Genomic DNA, 24,121 nt, shown 5'->3' with positions numbered 1-24,121 from the left:
TTTTTTCCTGCTCTGAACTGGCTTTGAAACATCTCTGTATAATCAGTGACACTCGAGGAACAACATTCAGGCTTAGCCTTGTAAACATGACCCCCTCTGCACAGGGTCAGGTTTTAAAGAAGGTGTGGTGTGTGCTACATCTTTATACTTGCTGGGGATAGGCCTTGCCTTCTTCAACACAGACTCATATGTTGTCTAGAACTGCCCAGTCATCAATCTGCAGTCCTTATCAGTTTTGTGCAAAGCTCTGTTGCTCCTTTCCTTTCCAGGTGGTCATAGGTGACAAGGTTGTTCTGAACCCCGTCAATGCTGGTCAGCCCCTACATGCTAGCAGCCATCAACTGGTAGATAACCCAGGCTGCAATGAGGTAAGGACATTGAGTTATGCGTGTGGGTGTGGTTATCCTGCAGGAGTGGGTCTGGCAGGCGCCAGTGCATGCGTGTGCTGAGAGTGACTTCAGCAGTGACTTGGGGCAGGGTGCCCATTCTGCAGGTGAAGAAACAGACCCAGGGTCAAGGCTGTCGTGTAAGGTTGTGCAACTCTGTGCAGTGGGTAGCAGATGTGGGCTGATACTCACTCTAGTGCTCAGTTTGCTAAGCCTTGCATCACTGAGGGATTGTTTTTTAATTGGTGAAGCTAGAGATGACCCCTTTTACTAATTTTTTTCTGGCCATAGGGGCATCTTTTTCTAATTTGTCTCCATATACAGGGTGCCTCTTTCTAATTGTTCAAAAAGGAACACTGCAGATTATCAGCAGCCTGCAAGAGTGATAGCTTGCTTTTGGCAATACATCTACTTATCCTCTAAATTAGCAATAATAGGATACAAGGATGTTACTTCCTTGTGACATAAATATTTGTCTGATGGGTAAGGACATAAACTCTTCAGTGGGATAGATGTGGGTTCACATCCTGTCTGCCATTCCAAGCTCTGTGATGGCAGGTTGGTTACCCAGCCTCCCTGCATATCAGTTTCCTTATTTCTGAAATGGGGGTGGTGGTCAGACCTATTTTTTAGGATGTTGCCAAGAATTAAAGGAGATTGTGCATGTTAGCACCTAAACCTAGTGCCTGGCATAGATTTAGTGCACAAACAATGGCTGCTGTTGTTAACAATGATCATTAACATTTTCGAGTGTATACACTGGACTCATTTTTTTTCCCTTTATAGCTCATCCTGTTTTATAAGTACTTATTTTCATCAGGCCTTTACTTTCTGGCTACAGAACAAGAGACTTGGAGGAAAATGAAAATATCATTCCAGAAAGGCAGAAGGGTTGGTTCCATTAGTCATGGTTGGAATGTGCATAGTGATTGGTGCAAATGAACCATTTATTGCCAAACTCTGCCAACAGGCCAGTTGATTTTGCAGGTGCTGTGATTTTAGTGGCGTCAATCTTTAGAGTTTTTAGTCTCAAGTACAGCCTTGCTTCCTAGGCTGCTGTGAGAAGTTTGGGGGCTGGATGACACAGTTGTTGTGGGGGGTACATGAAAAAATAACTCGAATCTGTTTTTCAGGTCAATTCCGTCAACTGCAATACAAGCTGGAAAATAGTCCTTTTCATGAAATGGAGTGATAACAAAGATGACATATTAAAGGGGGTGAGTTTGATGCTTTATGGGCTGAGCATTACTTGGCTCTTCTTGGGGGCAGCAGTCGAATTCTCTTTTTAAATTCTTTTTTCCTTAATTATTTCTTGTGTTGACTTTCAGGGTGACGTGGTGAGGCTGTTTCATGCTGAGCAGGAGAAGTTTCTCACCTGTGACGAACACAGGAAGAAGCAGCATGTCTTCCTGAGAACCACGGGCCGGCAGTCGGCCACATCTGCCACCAGTTCAAAAGCCTTGTGGGAGGTGGAGGTAAGGGTAAGGTGGAGAAAGGGCTCATGGGTTTATAGGATATAAACCTATATATAGGCTCTCTCTATATATATTCTACAAATATACATACATACATATACCTATATATGTCTATACACCTATATACACACACCTACACACACACACACACACACACACACACACACACACAGAATACATGTGTGTGTATATATATAAGTCACAAACAGGTACTTATACCCACCGTGTTCCAAAAATGGGTTGTGGATGGCTTAGTGAAGTAAGTGCATCATGGCATATCATGGTGCTGGATATTTGTGCAAAGGGAAAGAATAAGTACTTTGGAAACAAATTCAAAAATGAAATTAGAAATATCTTTCTCTGAGCCATCTAATCCCTTCTATTGTTTTCTTTCCCTTGCTCATATATCTATCACAACAATATTTAACCGGGTGTCTACCTGACACGATACATAGGTGATGCCCACATTGGTGATGGGGCAGAAATGAGAAGATATACACCCAGATAACTGGAACACACAAGGGGATGGTGAAGGTGATAAGAGGCATATTCCACATGGTCTGGAGGTTTCAGTGAGAGAGCGTGATTGTCTGGTTGGGTGAAGGATTAAGGAAGACTTCCTGAAGGAGATAGCATCTGATCTGGTACCTGCAGGATGATTTATATTTCAGAAGGAAGAGATGAATGGAGTAGGTTACTTCATGTAAGAGAATGGTGCAGAATGTGGAAACATTAAGCAGCGTGGGATAAAACTCAGTAACTTGTTTGGTGAAGGGCATGGGATAGGCATGGAAAATTAAACAGAAACTGTTTTTGGAGACCAGAGCCTGAAGGGCCATATATCCAGGCTATAGGGAGTTGGGATTTAATTTATGGGCAGGGGAGAAATTTGGAAAGTTGTTTGAGGAGGGGAATAACATAATCAGTGTGCAACTTAAAGAAGCTAGAAGAAGATCCTGCCCACAGCATGTAGTTTATTGTGAGGAGAGTCTAGAATTGCAGGACAAAGAGGGAAATGTTCTGAATGCTTGGTGAAAGAGGCAATGAGAGCTTCAACTAACATGGAGCTCGCTCTTCACCTCAAGCCTTCCTTTCTGTGTAATTGCAGCATGAATTAGAATTCTAATTCAAATTTCTAATTTGAATAGATACATTTTTCTGTCTCGGCTTGCCTTCTCTTTTCCTCCTCCCTAGCTTCAATTGTTTCATGTTGCTACTGAGGTCTAGCCTATGTATAGTAAAGTGCCCAAGTCAAGAGTATACAACTCAATGAATTTTTACGTGTACATTCAGCCATGTAACCAGCACCTAGAATAAGAAATAGAATGATAGCAGCACCCAGAAGGTCCCTTGAGCCTCTCTTTCCAGGCAGTGTTTCCTTTTTCCTCCTGGAGACTTCTATTGCCTGTTCTTGAACTTTGTATAAATGGAGTCATACAGTATACAGTCTTTATGTTCTGTTTTTTTTTTTCACTCAGTATAATTATTTTGAGATTCATATATATTCTTGCGTGTATCAGATTAATTTGTTCCTTTATATTACTGCATAATACTCCATCATATGGATTCACCACAATTTGTTAATCTGTTCACCTGCTGATGGACATTTGAGTTGTTCCCAACTTCTGGCTATTCCAAATAAAGCTTCTAGGGATATTTGTACACAAGTTTCTATATGTATGTAACTTTTCTTCATTTCTCTTGATTAAATACCTAGCAGTGGATTGGCTGGATCATATGGTAGCCATGGTATGGTATGGTATGGAATGGTATGGTATGGTATGGTATGGCATAGTATATATTCAACTTTATAAGAAATTGCTAAACTGTTCTCCAAAGTGATTGGACCATTTTACATTGCCACAAGTAACGTGTGAGAGTTCTAGTTCTTCCATATCCTTACCAACACTTGGTATAGTCAGTCTTTTCAATGTTAGTCGTTCTAGTAGGTACATAGTGAAATTTCAGTGTGGGTTGGATTTGCATCCCCTGTTTGATTTAGTAGGTGTGTAGTGAAATTTCATTGTGGGTTTGGTTAACGATGTTGAGCATTTTTCTCATGTGCTTATTTGCCATCTTTGTAGCTTCTCTGGTGAAATGTTTGTTCAGATATTTTGCCCATTTAAAAAAATTGTCTTACCACTCTTTTAACATGGATTTTGTAAGAATCAAGTTCAGCCGGACATGGTGGCTCATGCCTGTAATCCCAGCACTTTGGGAGGCCAAGGTGGGTGGATCACCTGAGGTCGGGAGTTCGAAACCAGCCTGACCAACATGGAGAAACCCTGTCTCTACTAAAAAATACAAAATTAGCCAAGCATGGTGGCACATGCCTGTAACCCCAGCTACTCGGGAGGCTGAGGCAGGAGAATCACTTGAATCCAGGAGGCGGAGATTGCAGTGAGCAGAGACTGCACCATTGCACCCCAGCCTGGGCAACAAGAGTGAAACTCCGTCTCAAAAAAAAAAAAGAATCAAGTTCATCTTGGGCATTGTATAGAAATGTTTCTGCAGTTATAATAAAAAGGAATCTATATAAAGTTTTTCTTAATTCCCACCCTCTATCCATTTTCCCTTCTCTTCCTCCTCTCTACACGCATTTGCCGTTTAGTTACTGTATGTGTCTACACAGGGACCTGTCAATCCTACTAGATTATAAACTTGAGAGACATCAGAATGAAATATCAGTTGTCAGATTCTTTTAACAATTATGTCTTCAGAGTTTTAGCTTTAACATCTGAAAAAAGGTTCATTTTCTCATTTTAAGCTAATTAAATATTCTGGGTAAGACAGATCACTCATTTGCCTATGACCTTTTAGAAAAATTGTTTTGGCCAGGTGCGGTGGCTCATGCCTGTAATCCCAGCACTTTGGGAGGCCGAGGTGGGCAGTTCACTGAAGGTCAGGAATTCGAGACCAGCCTGGTCAACATGGCAAAACCCTGTCTCTACTAAAAATACAAAAATTAGCCAGGGGTGATGGCACACGTCTCTAATCCCCGCTACTTGGGAGACTGAGGCACGAGAATCACTTGAACCTGGGAGGCGGAGGTTGCAGTGAGCCAAGATTGCACCACTGCTTTCCAGCCTGGGTGACAGAGCGAGACCCTGTCTCAGAAAAGAAAAGTTGTTTTGTTAAAATACTGTACATATGCTTAATCTAAATTTGCATTGACTATGTTTTAGTCTATTTATAAATGGTGAACTCAGTTTCTGAATTAAAACTTTTTGTTTGCAAAAGGAAAACCTGCAAAAAACAAAATTGCTTGAGAGCCAGAATTTGGTCTTGAACTTTGTCATTGAAGATTGATGCCCCCATGGTCCCCACCACAGAGTTTTTTACATTCAGAACAGTCTCTCAGAACCATTTCTCATGTGTAATTTGGATACTGGTACAAAAAAAAATGGAGACTTTCTCATCTTTCAGAGTTAGTTTAAAGTAATAATGCAAACTAAGGAAACATAGAAAATCAAGAAAACAAGGGAAGAAGTGAAGTGTTGTTTCACTAATTTAATATGCCTACTTCCATTGAGCTGTTTTTCTATCAACAGGATATTTTTGCATAGTTGATACCATTTTATAAACAATTTTTCACCTTGTTCTCCTGAATTTCATAGGAAGACGTTGAGTATTTCTTTCTCTCATTTTTTAAAATGGATTCTGGAAAGTCAAGTGCCCCTCAAAATAAAAGAGGGAAGACAACACCATGTATTTTATATTTGTAGTAATGAGCCAGGGTTTACATTATAGGTCTGTAGCTTATTAATCACCCCCAAATAAATACTATGCTCATTAGCAGTCACTCCCTATTTCCCCTTCAATTTCCTCCCATTCTCCTGCCCTTGGTAGCTAATCTACTTCCTATCTCTATAGATTTGCCAGGGCTGAATGTTTCATATAAACAGAATCCTACCACATGTGGTCCTTCATATCTGACTTCTTTCACCTAGGATGATGTCTTAGTCCAAATCGGGCTGCTTTTATAAAATATAAACTGGGTTGCTTATAAATATCAGAAAAGTATTTCTTACAGTTCTGGAGGCTGGAAATCTAAGATCAAGGCACTGGCAGATTCAGTGTCTGGTGAGGGCACTCTTCCTGGTTCATCTGCTGTGTCCTCACATGGCAGAAAGAGAGGGGACTTTCTGGGGTCTGTTTTATAAGGGCAGTGTTCTTATTCATAAAGGCTTGGCCTCATGACCTAATCACCTCCCAAAGGTGAAGTATAATGTAAACAATCTCCTAATACTATAACCTTAGGGGGTAGGTTTCAACCTATGAATAATGAGAGGACACACACATTTAGACCATACCAGATAACATGTTCAAAGTGTATTCATATTGCCACATTTATCAGTACTTCATTTCTTTTTATTGCCAAGTAATATTTCATTGTATGGATGTACCATATTTTATTTACCCATTTATCATTTAATAGCATTTGGATTGTTTTCACATTTTGGCTCCTGTGAATAAGTCATCTGCTGCTATGAACATTCATATACAACTTTTTATGTGGATGTATGTTCTCAAGGCTCTTGGGAGCGGACCTCTGGGTCATGTAGTAATTCTATTTTTGACCTTTTGAGGAACTGCCAGAATGCCTTCCACGGTGAGTGGCTGCACCATTTTATATTCTCACCAGCAGTGTGTCAGGGTCCCAGTTCTCCATGTGGTCTTCATTTTGAAGGACTTTTTGTTGGATATAGAATTCTAGGTAGATAGTTTTTTACTTTCTTTAAAGATTTTGATCCATTGTCTTTTGGCTTGCATTGTTTGTGATTATTTGATGGGTTAAAAAAAATGTTCCTTGTATATAGTGTCTCTGCCATGCATCCTCCCCCCACCTTAGCTGCTGTAAAGATTTTTCTTTTTTATTTCTGGTTTACATTAATCTGATTATGATATGCCTTTGTGTGTGTGTGTGTGTGTGTGTGTGTGTGTGGGCGTGTGTGTGTGTGTCTGTCTGTGTCTGCGTGTTTACCTTGCTGGAGTTCATTGAGTTGCTTGAATCTATGGGTATGTGTCAAAATGGGAAAACTTTGAGTCATTATGTTTATGAGTCAAATATTTCTCCTGCCCTGACCAACCCACACAGACATGTGATGGGTCATTTGATACTGTCTGACAGGTCCTGCGTTCATGGGTCACGTTTTTCTGATTCTTTGTCTAGTCGTTTATTTACTGAACATTGTAATACAAGTTTGTTGAGTATGTGGAGTCTGTTGTTCCTTTAAAGAGTACTGAATTTTCTTTTGTTATACACTAAAGTGACCCTTTGCTCCTTTGAAGGCTTATTTTCAAGCTTTATTCAGCCAGGTGTTGTGTAGAGTTAATTTTGGGGCTAGGTTAACTCCCCTTCCAAGATGGGACCCCTTTGATGTGTCTACTAACGCGCAGGGTGTTCCACACGATCCCTCTGCTTTGGCTTTTCAGACTCAGGACTCCTCTCAGCCCTTGTGAGCTCTGGGAAAGTTCAGCTTTCAGACTCCTTGTTTTTCTTCATTTGGCTTCATAGGATCTTGCCTTATGCATATGCAGTCTGATGTTCAGCCAAAAACTCAAGGGAGCCTCCTGTCTTCCAGAGCTTTTTCTGTGTGTAGTTCTGTATGCATTAGTACTCCATCCCCACAAATTCTAGCTGCCACAGTCTCCCTAAACTTTGATCTGTCTCCTTAACTCCATGAGCTTAGTGCCCTCAGCTTGGATTCTTCCTCCCCATGCTGCCATCCAGAGAGGACCCCCTGGTAGAAAATCCAAGCAATAGCCAAGCTGACCTTGTTTGTTTCCCTATTCTCAGAGATCACCATTGTGTACCACCAGTTGTCCAACATGTGAACACAGTTGTTTGGGATATTTTATCCAGTTTTCTAGTCATCCATGGCAATTTCATCTATTCTCTGCAGCGTCTGATTTTTTATGGCATCAACTACCACTGCTAGTTAATTCTATCATGGCCAGAAGCTGATGTGACATTTATTTTTCTGATACATTGGCCCAGGCTCTGAGTTTCACATTTCAGAGCACAGGCCTGCATGTGTGTTCTAGCACATGAGTACATGTGTAGATTGCTTTGACAGTTCTTCACGAAAGTCCTTTTTATTGGCTGTGCTTTTTGTAGATAAATTTCAGAATCTGCTACTTCATTATGGCTAAGGCAAATAACCTGAAAACCACTGAAGTTTTTATTCCAACCATTGTATGTTAACTAGGAGACTCAATGCCTTCTTTGGAGAGACATTACTTACTTTTGAGTTTGGATGTTACGTGTGACACTGGCAATGGGTTTGTTGAAGACGCTGACTTTTTTTCTAGCTTATAAATATCACTCCTGAACTATGACTTGCGGTACCTCTGATTTAATGTCTTCCTAGTGTAGGCTGATATTTCATTGACTCCTGTTGATCATTCTTGCAGGTGGTCCAGCATGATCCATGTCGGGGCGGAGCAGGGTATTGGAACAGCCTTTTCCGTTTCAAGCACCTGGCCACGGGACATTACTTGGCAGCAGAGGTAAGTAGCAGCTCCTGTGGTTTTCTCTTTCAAGGCTGATGCTCCTCACCACCTTTTCTCATTCCCTTGTAGCCATCGTGTAGTAAAAGGCTTAGGGAAATACACTCAGTCACCTTGCTTTTCCTCCTGTTTTTCTGTTTCCTTCTGATTCATTTCCCTAGAAGAGTCAAAAATGATTACCACATTTTAGTAGGTGACAGGGATGCTGATCAAGATGTGGGGAGAAAGTAAGTTAGAAGATAATGCCAATCTAGGTTTTCAGTATTATTTTCCATTTCGCTTTTATATACTACCCTCCCCACGTCTTGTCTACCAGCCCCACACCTAGCATGAGCGACTGAGGCTGCAGCGGAAACATGGTATGTAGAACCAGAAGCACTAAGACATATAAGGAATTAGATAATCTTATAAAGAAATTTGACTACTCAGAGCATTAGTGGAATAGACAGTGGCTTATCTTTTACTTGTAGGAATGTCAAAAATCACAGAAATTAACTTTACCTTAAATGTCTGTGAAGGGGCCAGGCACAGTGGCTCACACCTATAATCCCAGCACTTTGGGAGGCTGAGGAGTTCAATATCACCTTGGCCAAAATGGTGAAACTCTGTCTCTACATAAATTAGCCAGGTGTGGTGGTGCACGCCTGTAGTCCCAGCTACTTGGGAGGCTGAAGCAGGAGAATCACTTGAACACGGGAGGCAGAGGTTGCAGTGACCTGAGATTGCACCACTGCACTCCAGCTTGGGTGACAGAACGAGACTCTGTCTCAAAAAAAATGTCTGTGAAGAGTTTTTGAGGAGACGAAAGACTCAATGCTGAAGGACAGGAGGAATTTACCTTTTAATTTTTGTATCAAATGAAGGAGCCATCCTACTGTGTGACATGTTGAGTTTTACTCCGATCTGCTGGGAGATGTATGATGCATATTTCTATCAGATTCTAGTCGTGCATCAAAAGACCCCCACTGTTGTCTGGGACCACCCATGAGACTGCTGAGAGATTCCCAAGGTGATGGTGGGTGTCAGCACTGCTCCTGTGCCTGACCTGAGGAAGGCTGGCTCTTAAGTGTGCTCAGCCCTCCATGGTGCCTAATATATGAAGTGATGATTTTGATATATTTAAAAACTGAAGATCAAGAACTCCAAGTTCAAATTTCAGATAAAGCCATAGGGAATTACAGACCCAGCTAATCAGCTGTGAGAGATGATTTATGTGGTTTCCTGAAGACTAATGGTGGTGGCATTATCTGTTTTGAGGCTAATGTAGCTCTTGCTGGAGGCCTACATTTTTTATTTTTAGCTAAAAATAAGCAGGATTATCAGTGATTGTGTATTGATCTTTTATTCATGTCAGGCTTTTAACTATTGCTTTGCCAGTGAATTCATTGTCTTCCTCTGTCTATACTTGAGAGCCGTCTCTTGGTGACTGGTGGATGTTCCATGTGTGCTGTACCCATGTGACCTGTGTCATTGTTGTGGCATGCTGGTTTTGTGAACAGAGGGAATAGACAAGTTCTTAGCTGTTCAAGGATGTTTGCAGGCCTTGAAGTCTCCTGCAAGTGGGGCCCAGTCCTTAAGAAAGCAATGGATGTTTTAATTTCCTAATGATTCTTTTTCATCAGGTAGACCCTGACTTTGAGGAAGAATGCCTGGAGTTTCAGCCCTCAGTAAGTATGGACAAGAGCCTTCTTGTCTTCGTCTGGTAGGGTGTGGCCAAATGATCTGGAGCTCCATTTAAGAAACTGTCACTGTGGTCACTGAGTGCTGGGGAAGGAAAAACCTTAGGCTCCCTTAAAACATGATCATGTTCTGTGCTTCCCTTGAGAGGGACCATAGTCCTTTGTGTCTCGATTGGTCCAGGGGCTGTTGTTCATGATGGTATTTCCAGGTGTAGTAACGGGGTCTCCATTTCTAAGTTGGAGAAGTTCATGGGATCACTTGGAAGACTCCTAGGGTTGAAGACAGTGACGCCCCATATAGAAGATGGCCTTTTCAAACCAATTGCCATATTGCTGTTGACCTCAATCCATGACTCACACAGCTTTTTCAGGGAATAAGTATGTGAGGTGGATAGTGTTACTGAGGCTATGGCAGTAACACATGAGGCGTAGTGCACCTGGCGTGTGATTAGATACTCAGCTAATCCGTCCTTGATTTCTGCAAGGTCAGAAATAGGCTTTAGTGTATAGCATGGTTTAGAATTTTAAGTGCAAAATGGATCTTTCTCTGGAGACCATATCGCCAAGTAATGCTGATACGTAGACACTTTGGACTTCAGGTGTCCACATTTATGGGTTGAAGAAGGCAGTGGTTGTGTTACATTGAAAGGGTTGGTATAAGTAAGACAGTTTTCTTGTGGAGTGCTTGATTCTGGTCTAGGATTAAAACAGTTGCTCCTGTGTTTGACATGTGTGTCTACCTGATGATCTCAGTAGTGGGCATGGAAGGCGGTATTGAGGGTGTTTCTTTCTTTTTTTGGCAAGATTTTGAAAAAGAAATGGAGGGATTTTCTTAAGGCACTTTAATGAAGGGAATTGGGTGAAGGGAATTCAAATTGTAATTGTCCTTGGAAAGTGTTGTGAATTCTGCTGTTATGATTATCCTTCTAGTTATGTCTTGGTGAAATGTTGGCTTTGAAAGACACGCTAACTGAGGCCTTCCTGCTGTGGGTTTGTGGATTTGCTGGGGAGCCTCTCCTCCCTTTTGTACTCCTTACTGGGGTCCCGAGGCTCACCTTCCTTCTTTTCATCCTTGTCACCCCTATTTCTAGAGTCCATTTTGAAAGCTTTGCTTCCGCAGTTCATATGGCTTGGAAAACGCTGACCCAGTTTAACTCTCTGTCAGTGCATGAGGAACTCTGTGGTAAAACTTCTCCGCATCATGTTCATGTTGTTATTGTTTGAACACTTGGACTGGGAGGGACATCATGTTTCATAGGATGGTTCTTGTCCTTGCACCTTCTTTATTTCAAGAGAAGGAGCTGCCTCTGTGTGGCCAATATTTGGTGGTCTCCATGCTGCCGTCTGTGGTGACATGGAGGAAATCTTACCTCTGAGATTAGGCAAGCTGCGGATCCTTTCAGTGAGCGCTGATGTCCGAGTGAACTTTGTGTTCTGGCGGGTAGAGGGCTGCTCTCCTGGCCTCCTGGTACAGGAGGGAAGACTGGCATTTACGGTGCAGGAGGAAGAGTGCAGTTTAAATACCAGACATACCATTTACGAGCTGCTGTGTGACCTTGGACAAGTTACTTGCCCTCTCTGAGCCTCAATTCCTTCATCTATACAAGTGGCATTTTTCAAGTTCTCCAAGATCATTAGCATTTTTAGTGCCTTTGCGTCTACCAGGTTGTCTGGGCTGCACAGCAGTGTATAAAAGGAGTTAGGGTGGGTTTTAGGATCTTCCTGGTACAGAGGAGGAAGCAGCCATTGAGAGTGGTCCTGACTCATCCCGCATCTCAGGCTCCCTCAGAGTTCAGTGGTCTTTTGATGTTTTCGTGCTTCTTGATGTCAGAGAGGCAGATGTGCCAGCAGCCTTGGGTGCAGATCTAGACTGCATCACTCTGGCTACTTCGATGTTGATTGGGGGTGGGCTGCTTGCAGAGGAGGGGTGCATGGAGAGGGGATCTTACCTGACACCCACATGGCCAACAGCACAGATCTGCCTTGGTGGCAAGGTGTTAGTACTGGGAGGACCCCACCCCCCTCATACTCTTCTTGGTTTGAAAACTTGGGTGGAAAACCTCGAAATTTTTTGAGTTGATTGGTTTCCCTAAGAACAGCTTCAGTGCCTGTGGTTTTTGCCTTGGACCTCACTTGGTTTTGTTGTGCTCGTCCTTCTAAATTCAGGACCCTGAAGACACTTGCTTGGTGCCAGAGGGAGAAAAAGGACCACCAGAGGCTCCTGCTCCTCTGCCAGGCTTCTGCACATGTGCCTTTCTTTCCACTAGGTGGCAAGCGCCGACTGCACACTGAAAGAATGTCAGGACGCTGCCTCTCAGTCACTTTTCCAGACACAGTGGACGTAATGCAATTGTGATTTTCCTCTCAACTCCCACAGGTCTCTGAAACTTAACTGCCAGCCTGTAGCTCAGCCCTGTGTCTCAAACCATAGCCAGGTCAGAGTTTATTTTGAAAGTGGCACGTGGAGTGCTATGCCAGGTGGTTCGGAGAGAACAAATGTTGCTCAAAGTTCTTACTCCTAAACTGAGGTTATAGAAGTGTTCTGTCGCTGTCCAGGTAATTCTTCCTTTAGCGTAGATAGAATAAAGGGTCTGGGCTTTGTGCAAGTAAAGGGACGAGTGATTAGAGGAGAAAGTGTGAGAAAGGGAAGAGATACAGGTTTTGGATATTAAAAGAAACTTTTTTAAAAAAACACACATAGAGGTTGGGGGCCACAGCTGAACTAACAGGCTGTTGCCCTGTGCTCCTGCATTTCAGGCCCCGTGGAGTTAGATTCTCCCAGGCTCTCTCCTTTGCCTTTGATTTGATTTCCGTTTCTTGATTCTTTTGTTTTCCTGGTGAAGTCTCCTTCCTCTCTGTCTGGAAAGGGGGCAGAGCTTCAGCCTAAGAAAAGCAGGCTGTAGTGACAAAGAAAATGTGCGTCCTTAGTAGATGCAGGTGGAGGCTGTCATCCTGCAAGGATGTTAGACATGGAAAATCATGCAATGTAGAGTTTCCGGGCTGAGCGCGAGCTGGCCAGTCTCTTCTGAGCAGGCTCCTTGTCTAAGCCCCCTCCTTGAATATCTGTAGGCAGATGGGCTTTGGAGCCTAGAATGTGCTTTTTTAGTTTCTCAGGAAAGTTTTCATCATTATTCCTCAGCCTTCGCTATCAGAGATTTTCTTCGCTCTCAGCCAAATCCCTGATGTCTCAGGAGAGGCCCGTCTTCCCTGACCTGTCATCAGCAGCCCTCTCAATTAATGATGGACATCTTTTTCAGGGCTACGCTGACTTCTCAAATATTTCTTTTGGCTGCATTGGGGTTGCTGCTTATGAACACTTCGATTCAGGTTTATTTTGTTTTAGTTTTTCTCCTGGGAAGTTGCTGTATCATATTGTGAGTAGACAATTATCACTGTAGATGAATACAGCTACCCACAACCAAATCTGCAGGATGAGTTTCCTCAAAATCCCCTCTCCCCGAGCTCCTGTGGATGGATGTACCTAGAGTTTTTTTTTTTTTTTTTTTTTTTTTAATCATCTAGAGCACTCCTTCCATGGTCATCTCTTAGTGTAACTCCACGTTGTTGAAAGATTTTTTTTTTTTTTTTTTTTTGAGACAGAGTCTCACTCTGTCGTCCAGGCTGAAATGTGGTGGCGCAATCTCAGCTCACTGCAACCTCTGCCACCTAGGTTCAAGTGGTTCTTCTGTTTCAGCTTCCCAAGTAGCTGGGATTACAGGCGTCTGCCACCACGCCCAGCTAATTTTTGTGTTTTTAGTATAGATGGGGTTTATGTTGGTCAGGCTGGTCTTGAACTCCCAAACTGAGGTGATCTGCCTGGCTTGGCCTCCCAAAGTGCTGGGATTACAGGCTTGAGCCACTGCAGCCAGCCTGGGCTAATTTGTTGTATCTTTAGTAGAGATGGGGTTTCATTATCTTGGCCAGACTGGCCTTGAACTCCTGACCTCGTGATCCACCTGCCTTGGCCTCCCCAAGTGCTGAGATTACAGCTGTGAGCCACCGTGCCCAGCCAGAACATTTTTATTGCAACACAAAAAGGTAGAGTGTAAATATCCTTGGCTGCATGGCCAGTTGTCATCTTTTAGAACTGCTCTGTAACTGTGGTCCTTTTCCTGCCAACTGCTGACATTCGCGATCCTTTCTTCTCTGTTCCTGTGGATTGTGGAATAATTGTAAAGAGTGAAGGGTTTGGCATGCACAATTCTTGATTTGATGACTTTACCTCCTCAGGTAGACCCTGATCAGGACGCCTCTCGAAGTAGGTTGCGGAATGCCCAAGAAAAGATGGTGTACTCCCTGGTCTCTGTGCCTGAAGGCAATGACATCTCCTCCATTTTTGAGCTAGACCCCACTACTCTCCGTGGAGGTGACAGCCTTGTCCCAAGGTATGATTTTAAAATTGCTTATCCCCAAAGAATCAGGCCTGGTGTAGATGGCCTGACCAGGTTTCTTAGAATCCAAATCGTTACTGCCTTTTCTTTTAGATTTTTATAAAGGATTTGGTGAAAGGTTTGGACTGACTGCCCAGTATGGCAACTGATTTTTTTAATGGCTCATCACTGATAAATTCTCAGTAGTTGAATGAGAAGTGCTATATTTAGGTAAACAAGCCAAACCATAAGCCCAAGTAGCTCAATTTTCCTAGTTCCCTCTACTCCCTTCCTCCTTCCCCAAACCTTGGGAGAGCTCTTGCTTTGAGGAAAAAGGAAGGGAGTAGAGGAAACTAGGAAATTGAATGGAAATAGAATAAACCATTGAAAAGAAATTCTAGAAGATAAAATACCTGAAGTTCACTGTTTGCGTAGTAAATTTTATTAACAAGTATTGAGACATTAAACCAGAAATTGTTATTTTTTTAAATTTAACTTTAGTTTTGTTGCTTAAGAATGCATTTTTTAGGGGAAATAACTGGACTATAAATAGGGAAAAAAGCTTACTCTTAACAACAGAATCAACAATATTAATAATAATGGCTGACACTTATTGAGCGCTGACTGCATGCTAGGCACAAAGCTAAGTACTCTACTTGTGTTATATAATTTCATCTTTCTCAAAAAACCCAGTGAGAGATAGGTATTGCTATCACCCTTTCTTGTAGATGAAGAAACTGAGGCTCAGAGAGTTTAAGCAACATATCATAAGTCAGTGAGTCCCATAGCAGAACCCAAAATCTTAAATGTTTAAGACACATAGGAGAGGAGCCAAGATGGCCGAATAGGAACAGCTCCGGTCTACAGCTCCCAGCGCGAGCGACGCAGAAGACGGGTGATTTCTGCATTTCCATCTGAGGTACCGTGTTCATCTCACTAGGGAGTGCCAGACAGTGGGCGCAGGTCAGTGGGTGAGCGCACTGTGCGCCAGCCGAAGCAGGGGCGAGGCATTGCCTCACTCGGGAAGCGCAAGGGGTCAGGGAGTTCCCCTTCCAGGGGTGACAGACGGCACCTGGAAAATCGGGCCACTCCCACCTGAATACTGTGCTTTTCCGACGGGCTTAGGAACCGGTGCCCCAGGAGAGTATAGCCCGCACCTGGCTCAGAGGGTCCTACGCCCACGGAGTCTCGCTGATTGCTAGCACAGCAGTCTGAGATCAAACAGCAAGTCGGCAGCGAGGCTGGGGGAGGGGCGCCCGCCATTGCCCAGGCTCACTTAGGTAAACAAAGCAGCCTGGAAGCTTGAACTGGGTGGAGCCCACCACAGCTCAAGGAGGCCTGCCTGCCTCTGTAGGCTCCACCTCTGGGGGCAGGGCACAGACAAACAAAAAGACAGCAGTAAGCTCTGCAGACTTAAATGTCCCTGTCTGACAGCTGTGAGGAGAGCAGTGGTTCTCCCAGCACGCAGCTGGAGATCTGAGAACCGGCTGACTGCCTCCTCAAGTGGGTTCCTGACCCCTGACCTCCGAGCACCCTAACTGGGAGGCATCCCCCAGCAGGGGCAGACTGACACCTCACACGGCCGGCCAGGTACTCCAACAGACCTGCAGCTGAGGGTTCTGTCTGTTAGAAGGAAAACTAACAGAAAGGACATCCACACCAAAAACCCATCTGTACATCACCATCATCAAAGACTAAAAGTAGATAAAACCACAAAGATGGGGAAAAAACAGAGCAGAAAAACTGGAAACTCTAAAAACCAGAGTACCTCTCCTCCTCCAAAGGAACGCAGTTCCTCACCAGCAACGGAACAAAGCTGGACGGAGAATGACTTTGACGAGCTGAGAGAAGAAGGCTTCAGACGATCAAATTACTCTGAGCTACGGGAGGATATTCAAACCAAAGGCAAAGAGGTTGAAAACTTTGAAAAAAATTTAGAAGAATGTATAACTAGAATAACCAATACAGAGAAGTGCTTAAAGGAGCTGATGGAGCTGAAAACCAAGGCTCGAGAACTACGTGAAGAATGCAGAAGCCTCAGGAGCCGATGCGATCAAATGGAAGAAAGGGTATCAGCCCTGGAAGATGAAATGAATGAAATGAAGCGAGAAGGGAAGTTTAGAGAAAAAAGAATAAAAAGAAACGAGCAAAGCCTCCAAGAAATGTGGGACTATGTGAAAAGACCAAATCTACGTCTGATTGGTGTACCTGAAAGTGACGGGGAGAATGGAAACAAGTTGGAAAACACTCTGCAGGATATTATCCAGGAGAACTTCCCCAATCTAGCAAGGCAGGCCAACATTCAGATTCAGGAAATACAGAGAACGCCACAAAGATACTCCTCGAGAAGAGCAACTCCAAGACACATAATTGTCAGATTCACCAAAGTTGAAATGAAGGAAAAAATGTTAAGGGCAGCCAGAGAGAAAGGTCGGGTTACCATCAAAGGGAAGCCCATCAGACTAACAGCAGATCTCTCGGCAGAAACCCTACAAGCCAGAAGAGAGTGGGGGCCAATATTCAACATTCTTAAAGAAAAGAATTTTCAACCCAGAATTTCATATCCTGCCAAACTAAGCTTCATAAGTGAAGGAGAAATAAAATACTTTACAGACAAGCAAATGCTGAGAGATTTTGTCACCACCAGGCCTGCCCTAAAAGAGCTCCTGAAGGAAGCGCTAAACATGGAAAGGCACAACCGGTACCAGCCACTGCAAAATCATACCAAAATGTAAAGACCATCGAGACTAGGAAGAGACTGCATCAACTAACGAGAAAATTATCCAGCTAACATCATAATGACAGGATCAGATTCACACATAACAATATTAACTTTAAATGTAAATGGACTAAATGCTCCAATTAAAAGACACAGACTGGCAAATTGGATAAAGACTCAAGACCCATCAGTGTGCTGTATTCAGGAAACCCATCTCACGTGCAGAGACACACATAGGCTCAAAATAAAAGGATGGAGGAAGATCTACCAAGCAAATGGAAAACAAAAAAAGGCAGGGGTTGCAATCCTAGTCTCTGATAAAACAGACTTTAAACCAACAAAGATCAAAAGAGACAAAGAAGGCCATTACATAATGGTAAAGGGATTAATTCAACAAGAAGAGCTAACTATCCTAAATATATATGCACCCAATACAGGAGCACCCAGATTCATAAAGCAAGTCCTGAGTGACCTACAAAGAGACTTAGACTCCCACACATTAATAATGGGAGACTTTAACACCCCACTGTCAACATTAGACAGATCAACGAGACAGAAAGTCAACAAGGATACCCAGGAATTGAACTCAGCTCTGCACCAAGCAGACCTAATAGACATCTACAGAACTCTCCACCCCAAATCAACAGAATATACATTTTTTTCAGCACCACACCACACCTATTCCAAAATTGACCATATACTTGGAAGTAAAGCTCTCCTCAATAAATGTAAAAGAACAGAAATTGTAACAAACTGTCTCTCAGATCACAGTGCAATCAAGCTAGAACTCAGGATTAAGAATCTCACTCAAAACCGCTCAACTACATGGAAACTGAACAACCTGCTCCTGAATGACTACTGGGTACATAACGAAATGAAGGCAGAAATAAAGATGTTCTTTGAAACCAACGAGAACCAAGACACAACATACCAGAATCTCTGGGATGCATTCAAAGCAGTGTGTAGAGGGAAATTTATAGCACTAAATGCCCACAAGAGAAAGCAGGAAAGATCCAAAATTGACACCCTAACATCACAATTAAAAGAACTAGAAAAGCAAGAGCAAACACATTCAAAAGCTAGCAGAAGGCAAGAAATAACTAAAATCAGAGCAGAACTGAAGGAAATAGAGACACAAAAAACCCTTCAAAAAATCAATGAATCCAGGAGCTGGTTTTTTGAAAGGATCAACAAAATTGATAGACCACTAGCAAGATTAATAAACAAAAAAAGAGAGAAGAATCAAATAGATGCAATAAAAAATGATAAAGGGGATATCACCACCGATCCCACAGAAATACAAACTACCATCAGAGAATATTACAAACACCTCTATGCAAATAAACTAGAAAATCTAGAAGAAATGGATAAATTCCTCAACACATACACCCTCCCAAGACTAAACCAGGAAGAAGTTGAATCTCTGAATAGACCAATAACAGGAGCTGAAATTGTGGCAATAATCAATAGCTTACCAACCAAAAAAAGTCCAGGACCAGATGGGTTCACAGCCGAATTCTACCAGAGGTACAAGGAGGAGCTGGTACCATTCCTTCTGAAACTATTCCAATCAATAGAAAAAGAGGGAATCCTCCCTAACTCATTTTATGAGGCCAGCATCATCCTGATACCAAAGCCTGGCAGAGACACAACAAAAAAAGAGAATTTTAGACCAATATCCTTGATGAACATTGATGCAAAAATCCTCAATAAGATACTGGCAAACAGAATCCAGCAGCACATCAAAAAGCTTATCCACCATGATCAAGTGGGCTTCATCCCTGGGATGCAAGGCTGGTTCAATATACGCAAATCAATAAATGTAATCCAGCATATAAACAGAACCAAAGACAAAAACCACATGATTATCTCAATAGATGCAGAAAAGGCCTTTGACAAAATTCAACAACCCTTCATGCTAAAAACTCTCAATAAATTAGGTATTGATGGGACGTATCTCAAAATAATAAGAGCTATTTATGACAAACCCACAGCCAATATCGTACTGAATGGGCAAAAACTGGAAGCATTCCCTTTGAAAACTGGCACAAGATAGGGATGCCCTCTCTCGCCACTTCTATTCAACATAGTGTTGGAAGTTCTGGCCAGGGCAATTAGGCAGGAGAAGGAAATCAAGGGTATTCAATTAGGAAAAGAGGAAGTCAAATTGTCCTTGTTTGCAGATGACATGATAGTATATCTAGAAAACCCCATTGTCTCAGCCCAAAATCTCCTTAAGCTGATAAGCAACTTCAGCAAAGTCTCAGGATACAAAATCAATGTGCAAAAATCACAAGCATTCTTATACATCAATAACAGACAAACAGAGAGCCAAATCATGAGTGAACTCCCAGTCACAATTGCTTCAAAGAGAATAAAATACCTAGGAATCCAACTTACAAGGGATGTGAAAGACCTCTTCAAGGAGAACTACAAACCACTGCTCAAGGAAATAAAAGAGGATACAAACAAATGGAAGAACATTCCATGCTCATGGGTAGGAAGAATCAATATCATGAAAATGGCCATCCTTCCCAAGGTAATTTACAGATTCAATGCCATCCCCATCAAGCTACCAATGACTTTCTTCACAGAATTGGAAAAAACTACTTTAAAGTTCATATGGAACCAAAAAAGAGCCCGCATCGCCAAGTCAATCCTAAGCCAAAAGAACAAAGCTGGAGGCATCACACTACCTGACTTCAAACTATACTACAAGGCTACAGTAACCAAAACAGCATGGTACTGGTACCAAAACAGAGATATAGATCAATGGAACAGAACAGAGCCGTCAGAAATAATGCCACATATCTACAAGTATCTGATCTTTGACAAACCTGACAAAAACAAGAAATGGGGAAAGGATTCCCTATTTAATAAATGGTGCTGGGAAAACTGGCTAGCCATATGTAGAAAGCTGAAACTGGATCCCTTCCTTACACCTTATACAAAAATCAATTCAAGATGGATTAAAGACTTAAATGTTAGACCTAAAACCATAAAAACCCTAGAAGAAAACCTAGGCATTACCATTCAGGACATAGGCATGGGCAAGGACTTCATGTCTAAAACACCAAAAGCAATGGCAACAAAAGCCAAAATTGACAAATGGGATCTAATTAAACTAAAGAGCTTCTGCACGGCAAAGGAAACTACCATCAGAGTGAACAGGCAGCCTACAAAATGGGAGAACATTTTCGCAACCTACTCATCTGACAAAGGGCTAATATCCAGAATCTACAATGAACTCCAAGAAATTTACAAGAAAAAAACAAACAACCCCATCAAAAAGTGGGCGAAGGACATGAACAGACACTTCTCAAAAGAAGACATTTATGCAGCCAAAAAACACATGAAAAAATGCTCACCATCACTGGCCATCAGAGAAATGCAAATCAAAACCACAATGAGATACCATCTCACACCAGTTAGAATGGCAATCATTAAAAAGTCAGGAAACAACAGGTGCTGGAGAGGATGTGGAGAAATAGGAACACTTTTACACTGTTGGTGGGACTGTAAACTAGTTCAACCCTTGTGGAAGTCAGTGTGGCGATTCCTCAGGGATCTAGAACTAGAAATTCCATTCGACCCAGCCATCCCATTACTGGGTATATACCCAAAGGACTATAAATCATGCTGCTATAAAGACACATGCACACGTATGTTTATTGCCACATTATTCACAATAGCAAAGACTTGGAACCAACCCAAATGTCCAACAATGATAGACTGGATTAAGAAAATGTGGCACATATACACCATGGAATACTATGCAGCCATAAAAAATGATGAGTTCACGTCCTTTGTAGGGACATGGATGAAACTGGAAATCATCATTCTCAGTAAACTATCGCAAGAACAAAAAACCAAACACCGCATATTCTCACTCATAGGTGGGAATTGAACAATGAGAACACATGGACACAGGAAGGGGAACATCACACTTCGGGGACTGTTGTGGGGTGGGGGGAGGGGGGAGGGATAGCATTGGGAGATATACCTAATGCTAGATGACGAGTTGGTGGGTGCAGCGCACCAGCATGGCACATGTATACATATGTAACTTACCTGCACATTGCGCACATGTACCATAAAACCTAAAGTATAATAATGATAATAATAATAATAATAATAATAAAAGAAAAAATAAATAGAAAAAAAAAAGACACATAGGGTTGTTTGGGCAATTCTGATTCTTCAATACCATGTTGGTTAATGGAAATGTCATTGTCATTTATGGATTACACGTAGGGCCCCTCGTGAAGTATTAGTTGTGTTTCATCCATTCAGAGGTAGCTACTGGTAACATTTTTGTTTATGTAGTTTTAGACAAGTCTCTGGTCACACAGAGATGACTGTATCATTTATTATAGATGGGATCATAAGCTATTTTAAACATTTTTAACTGAATACTATGTTTTATACATATCTCCAAGCAAATGAATATCAATTGTCATTGTCTTAAATAATCGGTGCAATCAGGCCTGGAGCAGTGCCTCACACCTGTAATCCCAGCACTTTGGGAGGCTGAAGCAGGCAGATCACTTGATTGAGTCCAGGTGTTTGAGACCAGCTGGACAACATGACAAAACCCCGACTCTACAAAAAATGCAAAAAATTAACCAGGCATGGTGGCACACACCTGTAGTCCCAGCTACTTGGAAGGCTGAGGTGGGAGTATCCTAAGCCTGGGAGGCAGAGGTTGCAGTGAGCCCAGATTGTGCCACTGTACTCCAGCCTGGGTGACAGAGTGAGACCCTGTCTCCAAACGAAAAAAAAAAAAAAAAGAAACTGTTGTAGTCAATTGTAAACATCTTTAAATAACTATACTATCAACTAGTTAATATTGTATTAACTGGTTCATTATTGGACTGTTCTGTTATACTGTATTAATACAATATATTAATATAGGTATTAATATGTAATATGTTAATATTACATTGTAACAGTAGAATATAATAGAATTGTATTCTATTAACTAGTCCATTATTGAGATATCAGATTGTTTACAGTTTTTATTATTATACATAATGCTTTGTTGAACATCTGTTTGCCTCATTTGCACCTGTACTATCACCACTGAAAGAAGAATACCTAGAAATAGGATTGGTAGATGAAATGATAGATATATTTTATGGGTTCTACAAGGTGCTAGACTTCTTTTCAGAGTTTTACTTGATTACAGTCTCACCAACAATACATAGGACTTACTTCCCTAAGCTCTTGTTGATACTGGGTTTTATCAGTCTTTAAGATCTTTGGAATATGATGCAATTAAATGATATTGTTTTAACTTGTGTAACTTTTATACTAAGGAGGTTGAATCTATACTTCCATGTTTCTTGGTCATTTGTATTTCATTATTAAATTACCTGTTTGTGTCCTTGTCCCATTTTCACTTCCAATATTCACATTTTTCTTATTGATTTGTAACAGCCCTTTGTGTGTAGAGTAATAACCTTTTAATGCAATGTGCTACTCTTTTATTTTCCCAGGCTATGGTGATTTTTTTCAACTTTGTTTATGATGGTTCTTTTTTTTCTATATAGATTATATAAAATTTAAACTATGTAATGAGAGTTATCCATCTTTTACTTTTAAAATTTAGGAATCTTGTATTTTGTTATATGATTCAAAAGGCTTTCCCTACCACAAGATTAGTAAATACTCATTTTTTTCCAGAAATTTTATGATATCATTTATTGTTTCACTGATCCCTATGAAAATTTCAATCATTGCTGTATTATTATTTCTTGTTATAAGCACTAATATATACCCCGTAAGTACTTCCTGTTGCTCTGTCTCATGCTCTGTTTATGCTGAGACACTCATTCATGGAGTATGATCTTATATTTAGAAGTATAACATATAACAGTAACTGTAGAGTCGTTATGAATGATTTTCTATTGTAAATGCATCAGAATGTGGCTTGGGCCTGAACCATTTGCCCCTTCGTGTATATTGCCCAGTGTATGCAGTAGGAAACCACTTTGCTATTTCTATTTTGATAGATTATATTCTAGACTAGGGGCTATAGAATAAACCTCAACATTTATTTCCCTAAAACCCTCCTTTTTTCCCTGTTAGGAACTCTTATGTTCGACTCAGACACCTATGTACTAATACCTGGGTTCACAGCACAAATATTCCTATTGACAAGGAAGAAGAAAAGCCCGTGATGCTGAAAGTAAGTCCTGGGACTTGCCTGTCTCTTTTTAGTCTCATGTTTCCTAATGAAAGGGCTGCTTTGAGGACAGATCAGGGAGTATGGAGCTGTGGAGTTTTGTTGCTTTGGTGAGAGTGTGGTCATGGCCGAACTTGAATGTGACAAAAGAATACTCTCCAAGAGACCTGAGTGGAGCAAACCCAGGGCTTTTGAAATAACTACAACTTTTTAATTTTATTCCATGACTTCTGACATAATGGTTGAGCAATTGTCTGGATTTCAACCGCATTTCATGAGTGTCTGAAGGATAATTTGGGCTGGGGAATGTTTGCTTTTGTCTTGAGGTACATCAAGTATCTAGTTGATTTTCCTCAATCTCTAGTATTTATTTCTCTCTATATGTCAATATGCACTTTTATTTCAGGAACGTTCTCTCAGCCCCTTTACTTTCTCTCCCTACTTCTCCTTCTCCCTGTCTCCGGGATCATAGAGCATAAATACATAGACATGGGGGTTTTCTTTTAACAAATGGAGGGATGCTGTCATATAACTTTTCTTTTGTTATGGCATTGGGGAAGGTTACTGAAATTTTTTACTTCTTTACTGAACATTTTTAGATTTATAGAAAAGTTGAAATAATGGTGCAGTGTCTATCCTTATAATGTTCCTCACTTAGAATCATTAATTACCATTTTCCATATTTTCTTTTTCTCTATGTATTTACAAACATCTTCTTTAATTATGAGAATTTTGCATGCTCCCTGTAACAAATGAAGTTAAAAATGATATTAATGCCCCCTTTCTGCCTCA

The 24,121-nt window shown here is 41.5% G+C and overlaps 1 protein-coding gene across 11 annotated transcripts in view; it reads left to right on the top strand.

Annotated features, from left to right (window-relative positions):
- ITPR1 (inositol 1,4,5-trisphosphate receptor type 1) overlaps nucleotides 1-24,121 on the top strand; it is a 363,735-nt gene that overhangs the window by 154,091 nt on the left and 185,523 nt on the right. For 6 of the 11 annotated variants that reach the window (XM_054482498.1, XM_054482495.1, XM_054482490.1 and 3 more), the window contains exons 8-14: nucleotides 270-368; nucleotides 1,520-1,603; nucleotides 1,715-1,861; nucleotides 8,279-8,374; nucleotides 9,997-10,041; nucleotides 14,284-14,438; nucleotides 23,233-23,332. In XM_054482498.1, coding sequence (XP_054338473.1) covers nucleotides 270-368; nucleotides 1,520-1,603; nucleotides 1,715-1,861; nucleotides 8,279-8,374; nucleotides 9,997-10,041; nucleotides 14,284-14,438; nucleotides 23,233-23,332 — 726 coding nt within the window. The remainder of the gene's footprint in view (nucleotides 1-269; nucleotides 369-1,519; nucleotides 1,604-1,714; nucleotides 1,862-8,278; nucleotides 8,375-9,996; nucleotides 10,042-14,283; nucleotides 14,439-23,232; nucleotides 23,333-24,121) is intronic. The other 5 variants (XM_054482499.1, XM_054482497.1, XM_054482492.1 and 2 more) reach the window with 1 other exon arrangement.

The sequence above is a fragment of the Pongo pygmaeus genome, chromosome 2 (assembly GCF_028885625.2).
Source record: "Pongo pygmaeus isolate AG05252 chromosome 2, NHGRI_mPonPyg2-v2.0_pri, whole genome shotgun sequence".
NCBI classification, from domain to species: Eukaryota; Metazoa; Chordata; class Mammalia; order Primates; family Hominidae; genus Pongo; species Pongo pygmaeus.
Note: the sequence above shows the minus strand (reverse complement) of the source record. Positions and strands in the feature narration are given on the sequence as shown.